General features: G+C 49.7%; 3 protein-coding genes across 3 annotated transcripts; all 3 read right to left on the reverse strand.

The window, feature by feature from the left end:
- Nucleotides 1-7,031: 7,031 nt before the first annotated feature.
- FSUBG_8638 (uncharacterized protein) lies at nucleotides 7,032-8,800 on the reverse strand (the record flags this gene model as incomplete). Its single annotated transcript, XM_036687065.1, has 3 exons — nucleotides 7,032-8,247; nucleotides 8,300-8,544; nucleotides 8,603-8,800. The coding sequence occupies 3 exons, from the start codon at nucleotides 8,798-8,800 to the stop codon at nucleotides 7,032-7,034; spliced, it is 1,659 nt and encodes a 552-aa protein (XP_036535857.1).
- Nucleotides 8,801-12,601: 3,801 nt separating this feature from the next.
- Nucleotides 12,602-14,385, reverse strand: FSUBG_8639 (uncharacterized protein; the record flags this gene model as incomplete). The annotated part of the gene is made up of 5 exons (XM_036687066.1): nucleotides 12,602-13,534; nucleotides 13,589-13,963; nucleotides 14,022-14,054; nucleotides 14,131-14,213; nucleotides 14,310-14,385. The coding sequence occupies 5 exons, from the start codon at nucleotides 14,383-14,385 to the stop codon at nucleotides 12,602-12,604; spliced, it is 1,500 nt and encodes a 499-aa protein (XP_036535858.1).
- Nucleotides 14,386-16,012: 1,627 nt separating this feature from the next.
- On the reverse strand, nucleotides 16,013-17,621 carry FSUBG_8640 (UBX3 UBX (ubiquitin regulatory X) domain protein; the record flags this gene model as incomplete). Its single annotated transcript, XM_036687068.1, has 2 exons — nucleotides 16,013-17,434; nucleotides 17,487-17,621. The coding sequence occupies 2 exons, from the start codon at nucleotides 17,619-17,621 to the stop codon at nucleotides 16,013-16,015; spliced, it is 1,557 nt and encodes a 518-aa protein (XP_036535859.1).
- Between the last annotated feature and the right edge of the window lie 1,397 nt (nucleotides 17,622-19,018).

A 19,018-nucleotide genomic window follows, 5' to 3' on the forward strand; every position in this document is an offset into this window, starting at 1 on the left:
GCGTGTGTGTGCCTTGTCAAGGGGGGATGGGATGGGAGGGGTAGACCGTAGAGGGAGGGCAGGACGAGGATGAGGAGGGCGAGAAATATTGAGAGACATTCTATTCCCCCCTCCCTCCCTCCCTCCCTCCCTCCATCGGACTATTCCCACCGCCCCATACCCTCTCGGCCGGGACATCCCCTGTCAATCCTTTTTCTTGTGTTTGAAAAGTACTGTACGTTGATGGTTTCGTTTCCATATGGAATGTTGGTCTGAGCACAACTCTCTCAGTTCACCTTACCTTACTTAGCTGTGAGGGCGGGAAGAGCACATGACCTTTGGCTGATGTGGTCAGCAAGGCATGGCCAGTTTTAAGTGGATTACTGGCTGGGTTCTGTAATTGATTTGTTGGTCTGAGCTCCGAGGCTTTGTTTGTTGGTGATACAACTGTTGTGCTGTGCTAGCAAGTCGAGCCCATGGAGTGAGGGACTGAGAGCCACGAGACGAGATCAGACTCTTGCCTCAGGTACGAGCCTAAGTTAGACTCGATAGATTAGCGGGCGATTATAGCCGTGACACTGGTTTACAATGGTCCAAGCGGTGAACTACTAACTAATAAACCACTACGTACGTACTCAACTTGACATTGAAAAGTCTGAGCTCAAACGTGTCCAAGGCTAAAACGAAACATTCATCCTCTCAGCCAAACTGATGATTCCCATGAATCGTAACAGATGGCATGGTGTTTGCAGTCTTGCTGAACAAACGCGGCATTTTCGCCTTTCTCTAACATTGAAAGATTGATATTACAGTGGATAGAGCCAGGCCAGGGGTAGTAATGACATCCCTTCTGCCGTGGTGCATCGCAATTCCAAGGACCCGGTTCACAACGTTCTCTGCCCAGGCACTCACTGCAGGGGATTAGGGCCAGGGCAGATCTTACCGAAAGAGCATGCATACGGACGGAAAAGGATCTGGATCTGGACATGAATAGGGGATTAGAATAGACACTGTAGCTAAGCATGGGGGAGGAGGGGCTATTGACCGACGCCGCGATCAAGAGGGGGACAAACTTGAGGGGGCGTGTGTGTGTGAGCGACTGGACGAGGACTGAATGAATGAATGACTGACAGACAGACAGACAGACAGAGTGACAGAGTGACAGATTGAGAAGCGATGATCTGATGAGGCGGCAAGGTTTTGCTTGGACTGTGCTTGGCCCTTAGGCGTAGTCCCCAAGACAAGACTGACTGGACGTGGACGCGCGCAGGAACTGGAAGAGAAGGGAGCAAAAGTGGAAATGAGCCAAGCGAGTTCGGCCAAGGGAATAGCCGTAGACTGTAGATAGCTGTACTAAGAAGGGGGGCGTGTCAGCAAGCCAGCCAGTCAGTCAGTCTAAGTCTCGAAGAAGAGAAGCCTCGCAAGCCGTTGGTGATATGATTGTGATTGCGATTGTGATTGTGACTGCGAGAGACTAATAAAACATAGAAAGCGGGGAGGCAAGATATTGGTAATGCAAACAGTAAAGATCAAGCGGTAAGGGAGGGAGTCTAGAGCTGATGCTGATGCTGATGCTGATACTGATACTGTACATCCCGGCTGAGCTGACTTGGGCTACTACCCATTGCCACCGAGACACGAGTCCTGATACGAGAAGACTGTTAGATATGTGATCAAGTTGTGATGAGGCAGACGTTACCTGCCGCTGTCAAAACGTGATTACGAGGCTATTTCTGTCGAGTCTGCCAGCGTCATAAAGTTAATGGCACCCTAAGCAAACTCTCCTAAAAGCTGGGGAATGTCGTCTCGAAAAAAGTATTCGCCGAGTTGATGTTGATCAAGTTTCTGTGTCTCACGCCGTGTCGAAGTTTCAGAGCCAATGATGAGTCTATCTGTCTGTGGTGGTGGGATTGTGATAATCAAAAGGCCAGGCAAATTGTGCGGCATTTGACTCAGACATGGCCTAAATCTCCGTAGTCCATGATGAACTGTTGAAGAAAGTAACAGGCAAGTCGCTGAAATGCCAGCGTAAAAACAAATATCACTTCTTGAAATGCTTGCGCGCAATGGAATGCGGGTGGCCTCACAAAATACAACCTGAGACATAAAAAAGGGGTACAGAGATGAAGCCACCTATACATGCCAAACCACGAGATTGCGGTGGACCAAAACCGCTATGGACCGTCCCGACGGAACGAGACGATTCTCTGAGACATTAAAGAATGGAGGGAGAGAGAGAAATGCATTTGGCTGCAATACGAGTATCATGTCTGAGACATCAATCTACCTACCTCTTTGATCATCAGGCACCCGGGATAAGATCGTGATGAAGATGCTGCAGGGTTGTCTGCCGCAGCAGGAATGCATGTCAAAAGACATGGCAATATCTCCTGTCTCTCGGAGAAGTGACCTTCAGCTGGGTAAGGTACCTTATGGAAATGCCACCTCGGAGCTACACTGTACCTACAGCAGGTGGAATTCACCAGTTGCGTTTGTACCTCACGATAACCTCCCCTTGGTGTTTTTGCTTCGTCACCGCCAACAACTAACTCTACTCTACTTCGTACACGCCCATACCCGACACTCTGGACTGGGAAAACCAAACTCGGTTTAAGCTTCTCTAAAAGAAGAAGAAAAAACTCTACGTTTTCAGCTGTCCACACTGCAACTTTGCCTCCCGCGAACCAGGAGACACGGATCGCCTCCTAACTTGCGTATTTATCCCAGCTCGTCGGGACCGGGACCGGGAAGGACGTTTCTGTCCTACGTGTAGAACGAGATCTGGCCGAAAACGAATCTTCGTAAAGAGCGGTCGAGAGGCACTGGAATGCAAATGACGTCCTTTCCAAACCGAGACCGAGAACGAAAGGGCCCGGCCGGATGCGCATGGAAATGGCCTCGGAGGTTCCGTGAACGGCCTCGGACGGAGCTGAAAAGTGAAGACTCTTCCCGATATCGTACTCTGTAAGCAGCCGTGACTCTGCCTGCCTGCCTGCCTTTTGAGTTCGGCGACGGTGATGCGAGGGGGAGGAGTTTACCGACCTTGACTTCCCGCTTCCGGACAACGGGACGTCACGGGACAACGGACGGTTCCATATTACACAACGGGAAGGATCGAACTCTACTGCTTCTGTTATCTTTGCAAACTTGGAAGAGGCAACAGCAGTGCAAGTGCAGCTGAAAGACGAGCCCTACGGCAAACTCCGCTCTGGGCCATTGATTTCTTTTCCATCATCATCACCATCACCATCAGTCCATCATCACCGCCAAAGACTCGCCCTATCAGCAACTCCGGCGATGCCGTCTCCCATCACGAGACGAACAGGGGCCCTCTTCTTTCTATATCCGGCCAAGGGAGAATCATATCAGCAGAGATGTTGTGGAGACGAGGGGGCGGTAAAGGGACCGAGAGCCATTCTGCTTCGTCTGGAACCACTCTGACGCCACGGACTGGTCTTGACGTTTATGGATACTCAACCGTCTAGAACCGGGAAGAGTCTTCTATGGCAAAAGGACCAAGATGAGGGAGAGGAGTTTCCTGTATCTCCGCGTGACCTACTTGATTCTTTCAGCTTGGAGATCGAGACCAGAGTGCTTGCACCTGGAACTGCTGACCTAGGGCTTCCTTGTCCCCGAGCACGAATCACCATGCTGACGCTTTGCTATTAGCTCCGTCAAGGCACGGCAGGTCGCTTTGAGAGGAGCCAGACAATACAAGTGCTTTGATCGCATGCGGCCACTCGGCAACGATGATCAAGTCCAACTGGACATTGAAACAAGAACCATTCGGCTTCCATTGCTACCATCTTTCAAACTTCTGCTGACCAGAATTTTATCATCGTATTGTAGCTATAGGAGACACCAAGCCCAAGTCCTTCCTCGAAGAATGGATCGACCTATTGTCGGCAGGCAGCTCACTTCCACTTGACTTGTTAAAGGGGCCAAACAGTTTTGGCTTTGGCAGTCAATGTTTGATAAACGAGACCCGGATTCGATCCGAGAGACCGACTCGGCGGCAAACGATTATACAATGAAATAAAGCGAAAGAAAGCAACAGTGTTTCGCATGACCCGAGAAATACAACACTGCCTGGTTGTGGTGTTCTTACTGGGTTGTAGCTCGTGTTATTTCCAGTCGGATATTAGCTGGAAAGACCAGGGGCTATAATCTGTAACTAATACCAGGCCTTAGTTGGCGTTCCCCTGCATTGAGTAATGCACCAAGAGCCACTGCATTTTGGTTGTTCGGAATCCTCTCCTGCTGATTGTATTTACACGGCTTTGAAGAAAAGTCAGTGAGTGCTTGAATCGGTCGTGGCCTCATTGTCCCGGTCTTGTTGAGACATGATATACTTGCAGACAAGAGTCTTGAGTTACATCCTGCCATCAGTCCCGGGATGAAATGTCTTGCGGAGATTACTGGACATTACCAAGTTGCTGCTGCATATATTCACGGTTGAAGCTAGTGAAGGGCAAGACAGTATCAAAAGTCTCGATGACTTTACTGTTGATACAAGTTATGTTACCTATGCAACAATACTTTGATAAGCACGGACCCCATACTTGCCGCTGGCCTTGCTTCTCAGCAGTTCTATCACGGCTTCTATGGTTTCTCAATGGGCTTGAATACTTGTTGTCGCTTTGCAATTTTGCGAATTCTGATCGAGACATGGAACTGATACGCACCATCAACAAGGCTGGTCGTTATACAACCCCGTTCGTTGAATGCTCTACTGTTCTTCATCTTTGGCAAGCTTTTGTCAACCAAAAGCCTCTATGCCTTTGTTTGATTCTTCTGGCTCGTTCCTTGCCCCTTGCCCGTCGGCCAAATTCCCTCCAAGGCCTCAGATCAACCGCTTGGTGCCCTGTAACTTGCTTTCATCGGCTCGTGGCATTGGTTGATGATACTCGATCTCAGAGCTTATCTATCTCTCGATTTATTGCCCATGTCTACAGTAACTCTGGTTTCCACTTTCGTACGTCTCGCTTGGGCGACACTCGTCGCCTTAAGAGGACTAATGCGGCCGGGCCGGAGACCCGGAGACACAACAGCACGCTCCACACCGTGTGAGGGAGAAACAAGACGCCTGGCCCTTTTCTCTTCAATGAGAAACCTGTCAAAGTCCTCCTTTTTGCGAACGAGGTTGGTGGCTAAGTAGCGTTGAGCGATTTTGGTATATGGACCCATGAGGCATCGCGACATTTCATGATGGGTTTTGTTGGCTGAAGAGAAGGGACGGGAAGGCCCGCGCGGGTAAAGAAGGGATGGAACCAACATATGACAGGGGTGGCTTTTAGGTCGTCATGCAAGGTGAGATGGGGCAAGGATGCACTTAACTTTGGCTCTAGAGAGACCGTCTATGGGCTTGGTGTTACGATTCCACAGTCGTCAAGATCGAGACCCAAGGTGAATGAACCTATCGGGCGTATTCCTCAAGTTCCCGCATCAATGCAAGCTAAAGTGGTTGTCGCTTTGGCTTCGGGTTTGGCCGTCCAGCCTCCCCGTGGTTGGGCTGGATACGATGGGCTCAAAAAGACCATCAAAATCAAAGCGAGTCAAGAGAACAGACACCCGTACAGACCATAAGGCTCGTAGTGAGTCATTAGCTCATCAGTAGCCTAGCGATAGCCTCTTGATCTATTTGTTTCTGTCGGAAATGCCGATTCATAGGCATGCCTGTGGCGTGTCGCTCATAAGCAGCTTGGCCAATTATCTCGTAAGGGTCTCGACCGAGATGGAGATTCGCGACGTTCCCGACAATTACATACTCACCTAAGATAGCGAAGTATTGAATAGCCAGTCATGAAGCATTGATGACGAGGTCGAATCGATAGTGCCAAAGGGAGCCGATGAACTTCACACAGCTTACTATATCTGGTCCATCTGACACGATCTCACGACTAGTGACATTTGCTGTGCGAACTCTGCAAGGGACATAGTAGTCTGGCGTGTTGAGAGGCCGTCAAACTGCTTTGAACGAACTCGGTGGGCCATCGCAGCCGAAAGTGAAGCCTCTATCCCTTGAACGGCCTCCAGGTGAATGGCACTCCGTTACCTGGCTCTTCGCTCGCAGTTTCGTTCGACGCTTGCTGAATGGTGAAAGACCCCCAGAGGTGCTTAGGGATTGAAAATGTATCGGTTGACTTTGGAGGTAAGTAAATAAATACAAGAAAGGTGTCGTTCGAGAAAAGATTTGAGAGTATATGTCACGAAACATTGACCTGCCTCATCGTATACTATAGAGAACTGTATATATTGGAATCAACCTCGGTGCCATGTGAAGGTTGGACATGAGCCGCCAGTATGATGAAATTACATGTCATATGGTAGCTGTCGTTAAAGAAGAAGCAAAGGCTCTACGCTGGAGAGGATTTTTGGGCCCTATGAAACAGAATGTCTCTCAACAGCTCGGAGCTCAATTGACATGTTGTTTGAGTCTCATTTGACCTATCATGCCCTTAAAGCTGGTGTCATTCCTCTACTTCAAACACCGATTGAGGCGGTTGTACTGGAGCACAGCCCTTGATACACAATAAACTTAGGATCTCACTCATTCATTGGCGATAAATATCCATGTTGTTTGAGGTCAGACAGTAGGATGCACTTCTGAGGATGTGAAAGAGATTAGTGATAAGTGACGCATGGACTCTGACTACCAGAGTGTCTGTATGGTCTTTTGCGTGCTCCAGGAGGAAGTTAGATTTACGCGTCAGTTTCAGACATCAGGCAAAGGCTGTTTGCTATTGAGGTAGCGTACAGTTTTTAGACTCGAATGACAGAGAATGGGACACGGGCTGAGGAGTGAAGCTAGAAATATGGGCGAAATATGTAATAAGTATATTATATTTATGTTTGATGCTCATCAGGTCGTTTCTTCGTTATATTTTCCAGTCGTCTGGTCCAGTAGACGCCTGTTGATGTAATGCTCCTTCTAATGTAATGTCCTTGCCGACGTGCATGTGTATATGTAACTGGTAACAAGGTGTTGCAATGTAGATGGCGTTTCGGTGAGAGCATCGATGCATAGTTTCTCTGCCGTCATAGTGATACCATCAAGAGCTTGGACTTCCTCCCCGACTTGTGTTCTCAACGCAGACCTCTTCGCGCACTGCGACGTTTCCGCTCCAGGCATCTCGTTCATAGACAAAGCATCTTTCGGCGTAAATACCCATCTCGTTCCTTCTTCGCCATACATCACCTAGCCGTCGCACCATGACTCGCTTCCAGCCTCCGACATTGAGCACGATGTGCTTCCAAGGCGTATGCGAGCCAAGCCTCTCTTTCTCCTGCACAAGTAGTGTGAAGGTTTGCATCGCAGCCTCTCGATCACGGTCGACTCCTGGAGACACCTGTTCTAGAGGGTGGATTATGGTCTGGACGTGTAAGGTCAGCGTATGCACAGCTGGGAAGACACATATTGCCCTGAGGAAGGTAGTAGGATCGCATAGTCTGGTGTCCAGGTCAAGTTCAAGAGTGTGAACAAACTTCAGCTGTTGACCCAATTGAGCTAAATCAACAGGTGCCAGGGTTGGGCATTTCTGGTCATCTTCTGAGAACCCAACGTGGTCCCTCAACCGCAGCACCTGTAGCGACTTTCGATGCGCTGCAATGGATTCAAGCGGGAGTAATCGGGTATGGCAAGTGATGTTCAAGATCTCGAGTGCCTCGATATGATCTTTCACCAACAAGTTCAACCCAGTGGTGGCATCTTCTCTTTTGTCAGACAGATGGGCACTATAGTCTTCCACATGGAGTGTATGCAACGCCGAGAAGTCTCGGAAAGGCACTGAGCGAAGGAAGTTGAAGATGGGTACAGAAATCAACTCGAGCGACTGTATCTTGGAGAAATCCCAATGTTTCTGGACATCCTCAGCTGTGTGGCTCCAGTCGTATGACCGTAGCATCAAGTCGACGATGGGTGGCATTCGTTCTCCAGGAGAGAACTTGAAGCAGGTGCCTTGACCTCGATCTTCATAGTGCAGTGCTTTTAGCTGTCGAGATTGAACCAAAAGTTGCTTTAACGAGTTGAGCCTCGTTGAAAGGACCGGCATCGGATTGGCGAGCTTCAATGACGCCAACAGCTCTGAGGGAATCGATCTCGTAAAGGTGTCCAATGGATTACCATTGTAGTCTCGTCGCAGGGGAAGGTCCTCGATGTATAGTCGGGTGCTATTTGAGTTGCAATTATGCAAGTGACGGAGCTCTGAGGGTGACCACAGGCCCTCTGCAGGAATGTCGCCATCTATGTATTGCCATCTGTTGTCGAGACTATCAGCAAAAGAACGAGTAAATCGAGACTGGGTGCCAGTACCGAACCGACTTTAATCGCTTGATGCAAGATAATATTGCAGTGATTCTTGTGGGATCCAAATTGCTTCGTATTGTGACATGATTTGTGAGATGCGAGATGTGCCGAGAGACGTTAGGATAGCGTTGTTCAGCATCTGGTGCGACGAGAGATTCGTTCAGGGTCAGGACTCGGTAGGCGATCGGTGTAGCTATGGCATCGAACCTCTTAGAGGCTAGTCGCACAGATGTGAGTGTTGGTGAGTCTATCTCACGAAGCTAGTAGCGTTTAGTATTAAATACAGTAGGTAAAATTGTTTGTAGTGCTGTGATATACCTGCTCGAACACAAGAGCCAGAAGTTCCGAGCTAAGGCGATCCAGAGACAGAACTGGCAAAGTCGGAGCCTTGTGCGAAGGATCCATGCAATAAGAGGATTCCGATGACCTGGATGAAAGGCAGGGCCGAGCTGGTGGTACAGTGTACGATAGCGTGATGGAGGGTTCGGGAACCAGTAGTTCGGTAATAGATAGCATGGTAAGATGCCAGGCTCCGAGCAGATGGGCCAAACAAGATATTGGCAAGGAGAAAGCGTTTCGGATTTGTGAATAACAAGAACTGATGGGCAGGACGCTGCTTCGACTATGTATAAGTCGGCCAGCTAAGATGATGCCCGGCAATGACCGCCGGGCGTAAACTCTACTTTTTTGTTTGATGACACTAGACTAGTTGAGGCGAAAGTAACGAAGGGTGGAAGACGGGCAAGCCTCATGCGGGTTGGGACTCAGCGTATACACAGTAATCCTCGCTCGACATGGAGTTATGATCCATCAAAGCAGAGCGGTTCCAGCAAGACGGAACCATGCCAGGGTTATTGCCAGGATATGAGAGTAGAAGCGGGAGGGGTGGAATGATATCCACCAGGATTATGTATGTATGGAGATGTCCTATGCCCAAGCCAGGAGCAGGAGAGTCATGTTTGAGCGAGATACATTGTCGGTGAGAGAATGTTGAGAATAGTCAACAGATACCTAACTAGAAAGTGAACGAGAGGTGGCGATGGCCATGTCACAGAAAGAAAGAAAACGCCAGACAAACGCCAGAAGCTCGGACTATCTCAAGACAACTGAGTGACCAAAGAGTCAAACTAAACACGGAGAGTCCAGGAGGGATGTATGGAGATGGCCGAGCCGCCGAAGCGATTAAGATCGGGGTTTCCTTGTGGGGAGAGGCTAATAAGAAAGCAAAGAAAGGTAGGCAGATGCAAAGTGTGGACAACAAAGAAACAAGGGTTCTGATCCAAGTTCGGGAGGTGACATATGAGAAGCAGGCATGGAGCTAAAGCCAAAGCCAGTGTATTGTCGCCGTTATGGCTTTGAACAGGAAGCTAAGGAGACGGGACGAATAGTGGGCAGAAATCAGAGACATGGTGTGTAAAACGGCATCAGGTACAGAACAGGGAGGAGATTCTTGCGATGGTACGCATGAGGCGTCGTCTCTATGAGAAGAATAAGATGAGATGACCAATCTGGATCGGCATTTGGGAAATTTTGATGCATCATCACGCCCAAAGACCGTCTTCGAACCAGGATAGCCATGCCAACGACCTCGGCCGTTGGGCGGGGACTCAGCTTAAGAAAGAAGTCGAACATGATGCCGTATCTTGTGATGAATCGAGTCGTGCCGAGGCGGGAGAAACACACGAGAAACAGAGCAAGATTGCGTACGCAACAAGCCATGTGGTTCTATCCAGAAGAGAACAAGCTTCATCGTAGTGAATAGGAGACCGCAAACCATCGAATAGAATGGCCTGTGACATTGATGCCGTGTGCGGGCACCTCCCACTTCCATTGTCATACAGAGAAGTAAAAGTCAAGGTCTGATATATTCTCGCAAGAGTTCCCCGAATCGGGAAAATGGACCCAACTGAAGGGAACGGCCGCCCCTCATGGTTTCAACGTCTGGAACCAATCGCAGTTGTTGAAACGCCCCAGACCACGGTGCGGCGCGCAGCCGGGAGAAAAGAAACTTGATCATTCAAAATCTCATTCTTCCGAGATCCTTGTTCGACTGTCAATGTTAATCTCGTTGCTTTGGGTGGCTCGAGTGTTGATGGGTCGACAGAGATCTCGGCCGATGCATTAGTAGGAAAGCCACATGAAGATTTGTTGTCGCTTGAGATATCGTGTTATGCTCGAGGCTTTGTTGGCCTTGACTCCAACGCTATAGGTTGATTTAACGTCGAAGCAAGCATTTCCTTTCTTGGATTTAGCGATGGGTCCCAATGGCTTGACTTGTTGGCGGCTCATCGACCCTAGATCCCGGCCGCTGCGGTGATATCAGCTTCAGGCATACCATCAAATGCAGTGCAAGTTGTCGCTTTGAGTATGAAATTTGCTTGCTTGGCTCTTCAACGGACAATGGCAGCTGTCATGTGAGAGCTTCCCATAAGGTATTGTTTTGGTACATACCTTCCTTACCTTACCTTCCCAGCAGTCCTTACTTCCATTAATAGGTACTTACCTTAGGTAGGTTCCTTCCAGTTCCAGTGTCGGCATGGTTGGTGACTTCCTTGCAATAAGATTTGTTACTGTGCTTCTTTGGAAGGAAGCATGGGTTTTGACAGGTGATTGCTTTTTATGGTGAGCTTTCCCGTTGACTTACAACTACCCCCAGTCTCTTAAGGCCCAAACTTCATTTTAACATTTTTGCAACTGACCTGTCGCATCTTATCCCTGGATTCGTTTATTAACCTCCTAAGGCCTGCTTTGCGATCGCTCTTCATCCACCAGGAGTTGTCAATCTCGAGTCCATTTCGGTGCATCCACTTTGAGTATCCTTGCACGTCTCATCAGCTTCCAGCGTCAACTTCAATATTACATCGCAGCAACGTTATGTTCCTACGTCTCGTGTGTCCTCAGAAGGCGGGGCAGACCAGGCCTAAACTAGACGGCGAAGCAGTGGAACAAGAATGTTGAAGATTCTGTTCATACTTCCTCGATAGCGATGTACAGCGTCATCTGTATCTTCGGAATCAAGTCAATGGAGTCTGCTTCCTGCAGTGCAACCCAACGACTTCTCTTCCATTCCCCTCCAGTTCATGTCAAGGATAGACGACATGATCTCATGACAAGTAACGGTCTTGACCTTCTCGACATTCACGCAGTGATGATAGCGACGGGTAATGCATAGTCACATCGTAAATATGCCAACTGCCTATTGCAGATAATTGGGAGCGATTGAGCATGGGCTTTCACATGGGGTGATTGTGGTCAAGTAGTCGTAAAATGCGACTGGCTCGGTAAACGCTTCTCATGGTTACATCGACTGATTAGTTCGCAGTGCCCGGAACGGCAATCATGGAATCCTCTCAAGTTCCCAGTCAGCTTTCCTGGGGGTTCACGCCTAGGTACGGAGTACCGCGTACCGGGATTCAGTGCGTCAAGATAAGTACGCACTCTCAACGGTTTCACTATTTTACGTTGCATCGCGCCGTTTCAATGTGTTTCCACACAGGGCTACGAACCAGTACGGATGAACGACTGTTGCCTGTTGTCTTCCATGTCTCGGCTATGTTTGTGTTACTGTTCATCAACGACAAGCAAGAGACACCTTGGCCACGCTGTCGAGTCCGAGACTCGAGGCTATAAACCTAAGAATTGCATCTGCAGTGAACCCTAAAAGGCATGCATGACTCTAGATCTGTCTGTCCAACGTCGATACTGGATGTCAGCAGGTTCCAAGACTCCGACCTGGTGGATCATGGGCCACGCAGCGTTCGTGAAAGTAACCACATTTTGCTATTACCAACTCCGAACCAGCTGAGGGGAACGTGGCACGATTGATCGTTTTCGATCTCGGAGATGCACTTTGGGTTGTAAGATGTCATGTCTCTTTGTCGTCCTAATGCGACAGCTCTACATATCATCTCGGAACTTGACGAGGGCTGTTGATAAATTCCACTTCAACTCCAGACACTGACCGAGGCATAGGATCAAGAACAAGTCGTCCCAAGGGCTGAGAACGGGTATTGATGCCCTTGCCTTGACGCAATTAACGATACGATAGGTACAACAAGTAAAAAACGCTATGGGAATCTGCCCCTTCGCCGCGCCAACCTATTTCATGCATCGACGATAGCACAAGAATACCGATCCAGAAACACAATTCCGCCTTTCCAAAAGAGTCCATTCCCCACATACTTGGGGTTACTCGATCCAGGCCGTTGACATCTCAAGTTGAAGTGACGCAGCATATTCAAGTAGTTCCAGTAAACTGCGGTACTTGAATTATAGACAGCAGTCATCGTGTGCATTTATCCATTCCTAACATCGCCTCTAGTACCGGTATACAGGCTCCTTGCTCTTGGGTGGTGGTCCACTTGGCGCATCGTAGATGTCATCGTCGTCGGAAACTTCGTCGAGTCGTTGCTGTGCGGGCGGCTGGGCTGATGGTGTCGAAGCTCCAGCGCCGTGCATATGGACCTTACCAATGGCGCTGTCTTGCCGGCCCAGATAGCTTTCTGTGGGTTTGAAGCCAGGATGGAAGGGCTCGTATGCAAGGCGTTCGTGTTCGGAGTATTGAGTCGCTGTATTAGATGGTGGTTGAACCGAGGAAGAATTGCCTGTCTGAGGGTCTGCGAAGGGGTTCTCGGCGGGCTCTTCGTAGGGTCGGTTAGAACTTCCCTCACCGTTCTGGGGTGGAGGACCTGGAGGTGGTGGGTAAGAATGCGTCTCTTTACCCTTGCCGGAACCTGATCCAGATCCGTTGTTGAAGTAGTGGTTGTTGCCGTTGGTCTCAGGTTGAGACTCTGGCTGCTGCTGGGGCTGGATTTGAGGGGTCAAACTGGGCGACTGTGAGTCGGATCGTTCGTTCAAACCCAATTGTTTTCGGGCACTCAGGACAGCTCGCTTGTGCTGGTTGAGCGCAGTTTGCAGCTGCTCATTGGTGTCGATGAGATTCTCCATCGTGTCGTTATCAGGAGTGGGATTCTCAGACGTCATGTAGCCTTGAATACTGCGGGATGCGCTTGAGCATCGATCAGCAAACTCCTTGATAAGCTCATTGCCGAGAATCTCGCCGGGAGGCGTATTCATGACAACCTGCTCCAGGAGCTTAGCTGATGTTCGGGCTTCTTCGAGTCGGCTGGCCAGCTCAATGGTGTCAGGTAAGCGCTTGTTCGTATGGTGTCTCGCAAAGTAATTCTGCGAGTGTGGGTTTGGAGGAGGGGTGTTGAACCCGCCTGGCGACATCATGGGCTGTTGCGGTCCCTGCGACAGCTCGTTAGTATGCAAGGTCCCATAACCCGAATAATGTGTACATACCCCAAAGTTCTTATAAGCTTGTTCCTTCTCCTTTTGCCACATTGAAATGAGCAAAGTCAAGTTTTCGTCGTACGCCTTGGTGTGCTGGAAATCATCGAGTGTTTCCATGAGGATCTGGCGCACGCTGGGATCTCGTACAGCCTTGAGGAGTCCTCGCGCAGTATCGACGAACTTTTGGTCTAGGTTCCGCGTAAAAGTCGCGCCAGGGTTGTCGGTCAAGATGCGCAAGAGCATGATTGCGTTGTACTGCCATGATGGCTTTGAAAAGTATTCTTTGGACAGGTACTTGCGGATCAGGCGCGCGCATTCTGCGGCAGCGGCTGGGGAGGATTCGGCGGCATCGACGATAGGAGGGAGAAAGAGAACTTCGTCTTGCTGTTTCGCATGAGATTAGCTGAGCCACGAAGTCTGAGGGGGCGACTGTAAAACATACCTTGGACTTTCCTCCAGACTCGCAAAATGCTTTCTAGGCTCTGGTCAGCGATGGCCAGACGGACGACACGGACGGGTTCGTAGGGATGTCAGATAATATAGGGACATACCACGCTGTTGTGAGCTGTAGCCTCAGGTGTTGCGGCTGGTGTCGTGCCTGAAGGTGAAGCTCCGGAGGGTCCGTCAGATGCTCCTATGAATTGTCAGCTCTGGACGTGTGTTGTGTTTATTTTGGACTGCCTGAAACCAAAGAGACCGATCGCAAGGTGGCGCGCATGAGAATACGTACGATTGGAGACATTGCTGGCTTTTCTTCTGATGCTACCGAGCACCTTGCTCATACCAAGACCCTTCATGGACTTCATGGCTGTGTTGGAAGCTCGCGCCACAGCGGGCGACTCTAGGGGTGGAGGAATCGGGGGGGTTCTCTTGGAACAGGAGGCGAGATGATGCCTAGAGTTATAGCGGTGTTTGGTTGATGAGGAATAACAAAGTTGTTGAGGTAAGGTCAAGTTGTGACTCGAAAAGTTGAAGATGTAGGGAAATTAAGGCTCAAATGGGAAGGCGCCGGGATGCAATGCAATTACTATCACGGTTTCAGAAGCGAACGGTAATGTTGGTTGGTCTTGGTACGTTTCTGCCTCTCGGAGCTGACGATGTTGAGCGAGCGTCGAATGATTGGCGCCGTTGTCTGGGAGTAGCAAGGGTATTGATCCTTTTGGACTGGTTTGAAGTTGAGGACAAAGTTGCTTTTGACTCGAGTGATGTACGCAGGAGTATAATAGATGATGACAAAGCAACAAGTAAACACCGATTGTCCGGTGATGAATTTTGTAGGCTGTTGTTTACTCGTAACTCTTCTGTAACTTTAACTGTAGGTACTCGTGCTTTTCTTGTTGGGTGTCGTCGATATTCAAAGTTCGGAGTTGTTAAGGGTCCGTGATGCGCCTCCCGCTAATACAGCCCCGTGCGTCACCCACTCTCTGGGGCGTCTGGGCTGGGCTGGGCTGGGATGGGATGGGATTTGCAGGGTCCTACAAGGTCGAAATAGAGCAATCTTGCGATAGGTGGTAAGGTAGGCAAAAAAGTTGAAACGCGAGGAAAGGGAATATATCAATTTACGCATCAAATAAACATAAAGCTCTAGACAATGGTCTAATTATCAACAAATACAACTACTCTAACCCGACTGTAAAGCGGCCGCCGTTGCACAGCCTCATCATCTACGCAATCAACCCCTCTCTATCACCGCCATAACACATGACATTAGCATCACCTACTTTACCCTCAGCATTAGTATTGGCATTGTGTCTTGGCCTCACTCTGGGCTTTGTCATGAAATGTGCCGGGCTTCTTCTCACTAACGAGCGTTCATCTAAGAAGAGACGGACAAACAAGAACGCGTGGCATTTCAATATGCGGAGTGTTCATCTAAAAGGTGAAGATCCGCGCTATCTCCACAGTGGGAGCCGTTGTTCTGGATCTCTAACACGCGGCTCGAAGTTTGAAAGCTGGAGAGGCTGTTATAGTGCACCCTTTAACATATATCTAGGTAGTAGACGCTGTAAATACTGAGCGGGAGAATATGTCAGATTATAAGCTTGAACTACGTAAGCCTCATCTACTAAGATCATGCTTGTCTCAAGAATCTGACACTCAGAGATCGCATACACCTTGAGGTTGGCAGGAGTCTCGCAGTATTCGTTAAATTGCTGCGGACTTCAGGTTGTGTAAGTCCGACAGACACTCAAACGTGTCGGCAGTTTTCTTTGCGCTGGTGTTGCCCACAGGCGAGCATCTGATAAGCGACACCCGGTTCCTGTCACCCAGGCCTCCAACGCATGCTCCCACGACACCCTCTTGTAGTCAAAGTCGTGTCTATTCTTCATTATATAACAATACAGCTCTTGACCGCCCTGAAAAGTCTCCATAACAGACGACCGCTGGTCATGACCTCTTGGCGCTAGCTACTGACTGACCACCCTCCGCCTCCTAGTCTTCGTCATCACCCTCGTCGTCCGACTCATCTTCCGAATCCGGTGATATGTCCTCCACAATCAAATTTCCTGATCGCCCAATCTTCTCTCCCATCGTCACTGTTGTGCTAGGCTCGTACACCGTTCTGGGGAGAATTGAGGCGATTCGGAACTTGTACTCGTGCTCGTACTCCCCCGGCTTATCACCAGCCGCTGTACCCTCCTCTTTGAGAACACTGTAGCACTCCACAAAGGCATACAGGTCCTCCAGGGAGGCATCTTGGGGGAACCGCCGCACAATTCGGCCGATACCCGATTCCTCGGGCATCTTGAGTGCGACTCGTACCACACTCTTATCGCTCGTTGGTGGCTCGGGCACAATAGTTGTAGCTCTCCATGCAATCCACTGCTCGCGCTTCTCTTCGAGTCTCTTTGCTGCCTCTGCTTCTTCCTGTGCGCGCTTCTCTGCTGCTGCTGCGGCGGCCGCCGCTTCTTTCTTCTGACGTGCGCGTTCTCTGTCAATGGCTAGTGACCGCTCGTAGGCCGAGTCTTGCTCAGTTCGTAAATTTCGTGTAACTTCCTGGGCCGTTCGCTCTGCGCGTACTCCATCCAGATCTGCACCATACTTTTCGATTGCTGCTCGAAGCTCTGATAGGTAGGTGGAGGGGGGCATGGGTCCAACCAGTCGCTTGACGATCCCCATCCGTGTACTACCCTCCTTTGGTGTAAGGCAAACCAATGCCGAGAAGGGAAACTTGGTGCAGATGTACTCCTGAGCCACCTGGTATGCCTCAGAATCCAAGACGTTCCCGCCCCACAGAATTATGTTGTTGGAAGGATCTTTGATGAAGTTCACCACTTCTGGTGCCAGTAAAGTCTCTTTTACGAAAGACTCGGTATCGTCGTGCTCAGGCGACATCAATACCACAAGCATAAACTTGAGGTCCTTCTTGGCTTGATCATGCGCCTGAGCGACACCGCCCTCGAAAAAGGGCAATTCGTTCTCCCCATACTCCTCTTCGAACTCTCGCTTGAATCTCGAGGCTGTATCTCGAGGCATGAGAGGTCGTCGACCATTGGTGCCTCTGAAGCCTGTCGAGATTCTGCTCGTAACAGCCCGTGGCCGAATCGAGGCAGGCAAGAAGGACAGTGCATAGATCAAAGTCCGAAATAGAGTCGAGGCAGCTCTCCAGCCCAAGCTAAAGGGTGTGAGGAGCAGACCCAGCAACCATGGTGTCCGGTTTGTGACAGGGTTCTGAGGCACGATTCTCGGAGCTAGATCAGTGCGCTGTCGTGGTGAAGCTCGAGGGGCACGAATTGCCTCATCAAAAAGGCTCTCTTGTAGGTTTTCGTGCCGCGCTGTCGCCCGGGGTATTTCTTGTTGTGCTGCAGCTACTGGGTCTGCAACTTCGCCGTCGAAGAACTTGGCGATTGCGATCTATGATGCATCGTTAGAAGGATGAAAAGGAGCAAAGAAGCGAGTATGATACCTGAACATTCCATTCGGAGCGCCGGAGAAGCGGAATAGCTTCGCTGATCTCTTGGTTGGTCACTTGTGTATACTGGTCAAGAGCCTCCTGCTGAGTAGTGGACAGTTGTCCCAAGTCCATGTCGCTTTCAGCCATGTTGTAACCTATATCATCCGCACTGCTCTTGTTGCAGGGTTCGAAGAATGCCTCTCAGATGAACAGCAAGAAGAGGGGAAAGGAACCGAGTTCAAAGGTGCGGGAACGAAGAGTGAATGCGGTCTACGTCTCGCTTGTGGTGTAACCCCACGGTTTTATAAGATCCAATACATTGAGCATTCGTAAATAAGTGGTTGAAAGATTCCGGCTTCGCTGTATATAAATGAATAAAAAGAGTGTGGAGGAGAATTTGAAACTTCAAACTGTCGGGGACGAAAAAGAAGTTTAAAATGGACTCTATTGAAGTATCTCTTGTATGTGATATCGAAAGAAGAGAGCTAGAGATGAGGTTGACGAATGATGGCATCAAGCGCGTCAGAGCTAAAGTGGGCGGGCTTGCTTATCAAAAGTCAGATTAAACCCGTTTTGGGGTGGGTTATTCTTCGGGACAATGATATTATTGGTGTCTTAAGGAACAACGAACTGGCTTCAGGTTTGGCGTCATGCCGTGGAGACACATGTATAAGTATATTTCCATACAAAAATGATAGAAAAGATACTAGGATTAAGCGCATTGCTTTGCCGGGCTCGCGACACTGCAGGCTTGTTCACCCAACCCAACTGAAGTGTCTAGTCCCTCCACCAAAACTGCCCCCCACCGCCCACATCCACATCCGCACCTAATCCAACCACTCGTTCAACTCCTCATACCTACCTTACTTCAACCTCACCTCTCGTCCTCCCGGCCTCGCAAGACTTTGCTTGCTCCCGCTACAAGAGGCGACGGCCCGCGCCTTGTCCCCTCCCGAACACGGCCGTTGGCTTCCCGCGCTTTAATCACCGTTCAAGCTGGTCTGCGACGGCCAGCCTCTGGACCCCGCCGTTCGTCTCGTTACTCCATGGGCGGCCGCTCGCCTCGATCAATTGAACAATGGGAAATGCTTGCCAGAGTCAAGTAGGTGCTGTTTTTGTCAGTATTTGGCTTAGGTCCTGTGGGCATTGTTGTCTGCACAAGGTCGTTTCTCAGTCGGCAGCTTGCTAACATGCTCCTCTTTCAGACGTCGTAAACACAGCCAAGCGGGCTGCACTACCTTCAACACTATATAACTGACCATGGCGACTTCGCGATATCAAACGGCCGATCTACGACGCCAAGTTGGTTCCCCGAGACCCAAAGGACGCGGTTCGTTTGCCCTTCCTTCTATCCCACGATATCGTCACACCCCACCATCAAATCAACCCCAACATGAAGGCTGACCTGCGCTCTCCTAGAGAATAAAGATACACTATGCCGAAATGTACTTATTTATGGCCATTGTCGATACGAGGACCAAGGCTGTGCCTTTAGTCACGATCAGAACAAAAATAACTCCAATTCAGACTTGTAGGTTACCCAA

Source organism: Fusarium subglutinans, assembly GCF_013396075.1.
Source record: "Fusarium subglutinans strain NRRL 66333 chromosome Unknown NRRL66333_c0000121, whole genome shotgun sequence".
NCBI lineage: Eukaryota > Fungi > Ascomycota > Sordariomycetes > Hypocreales > Nectriaceae > Fusarium > Fusarium subglutinans.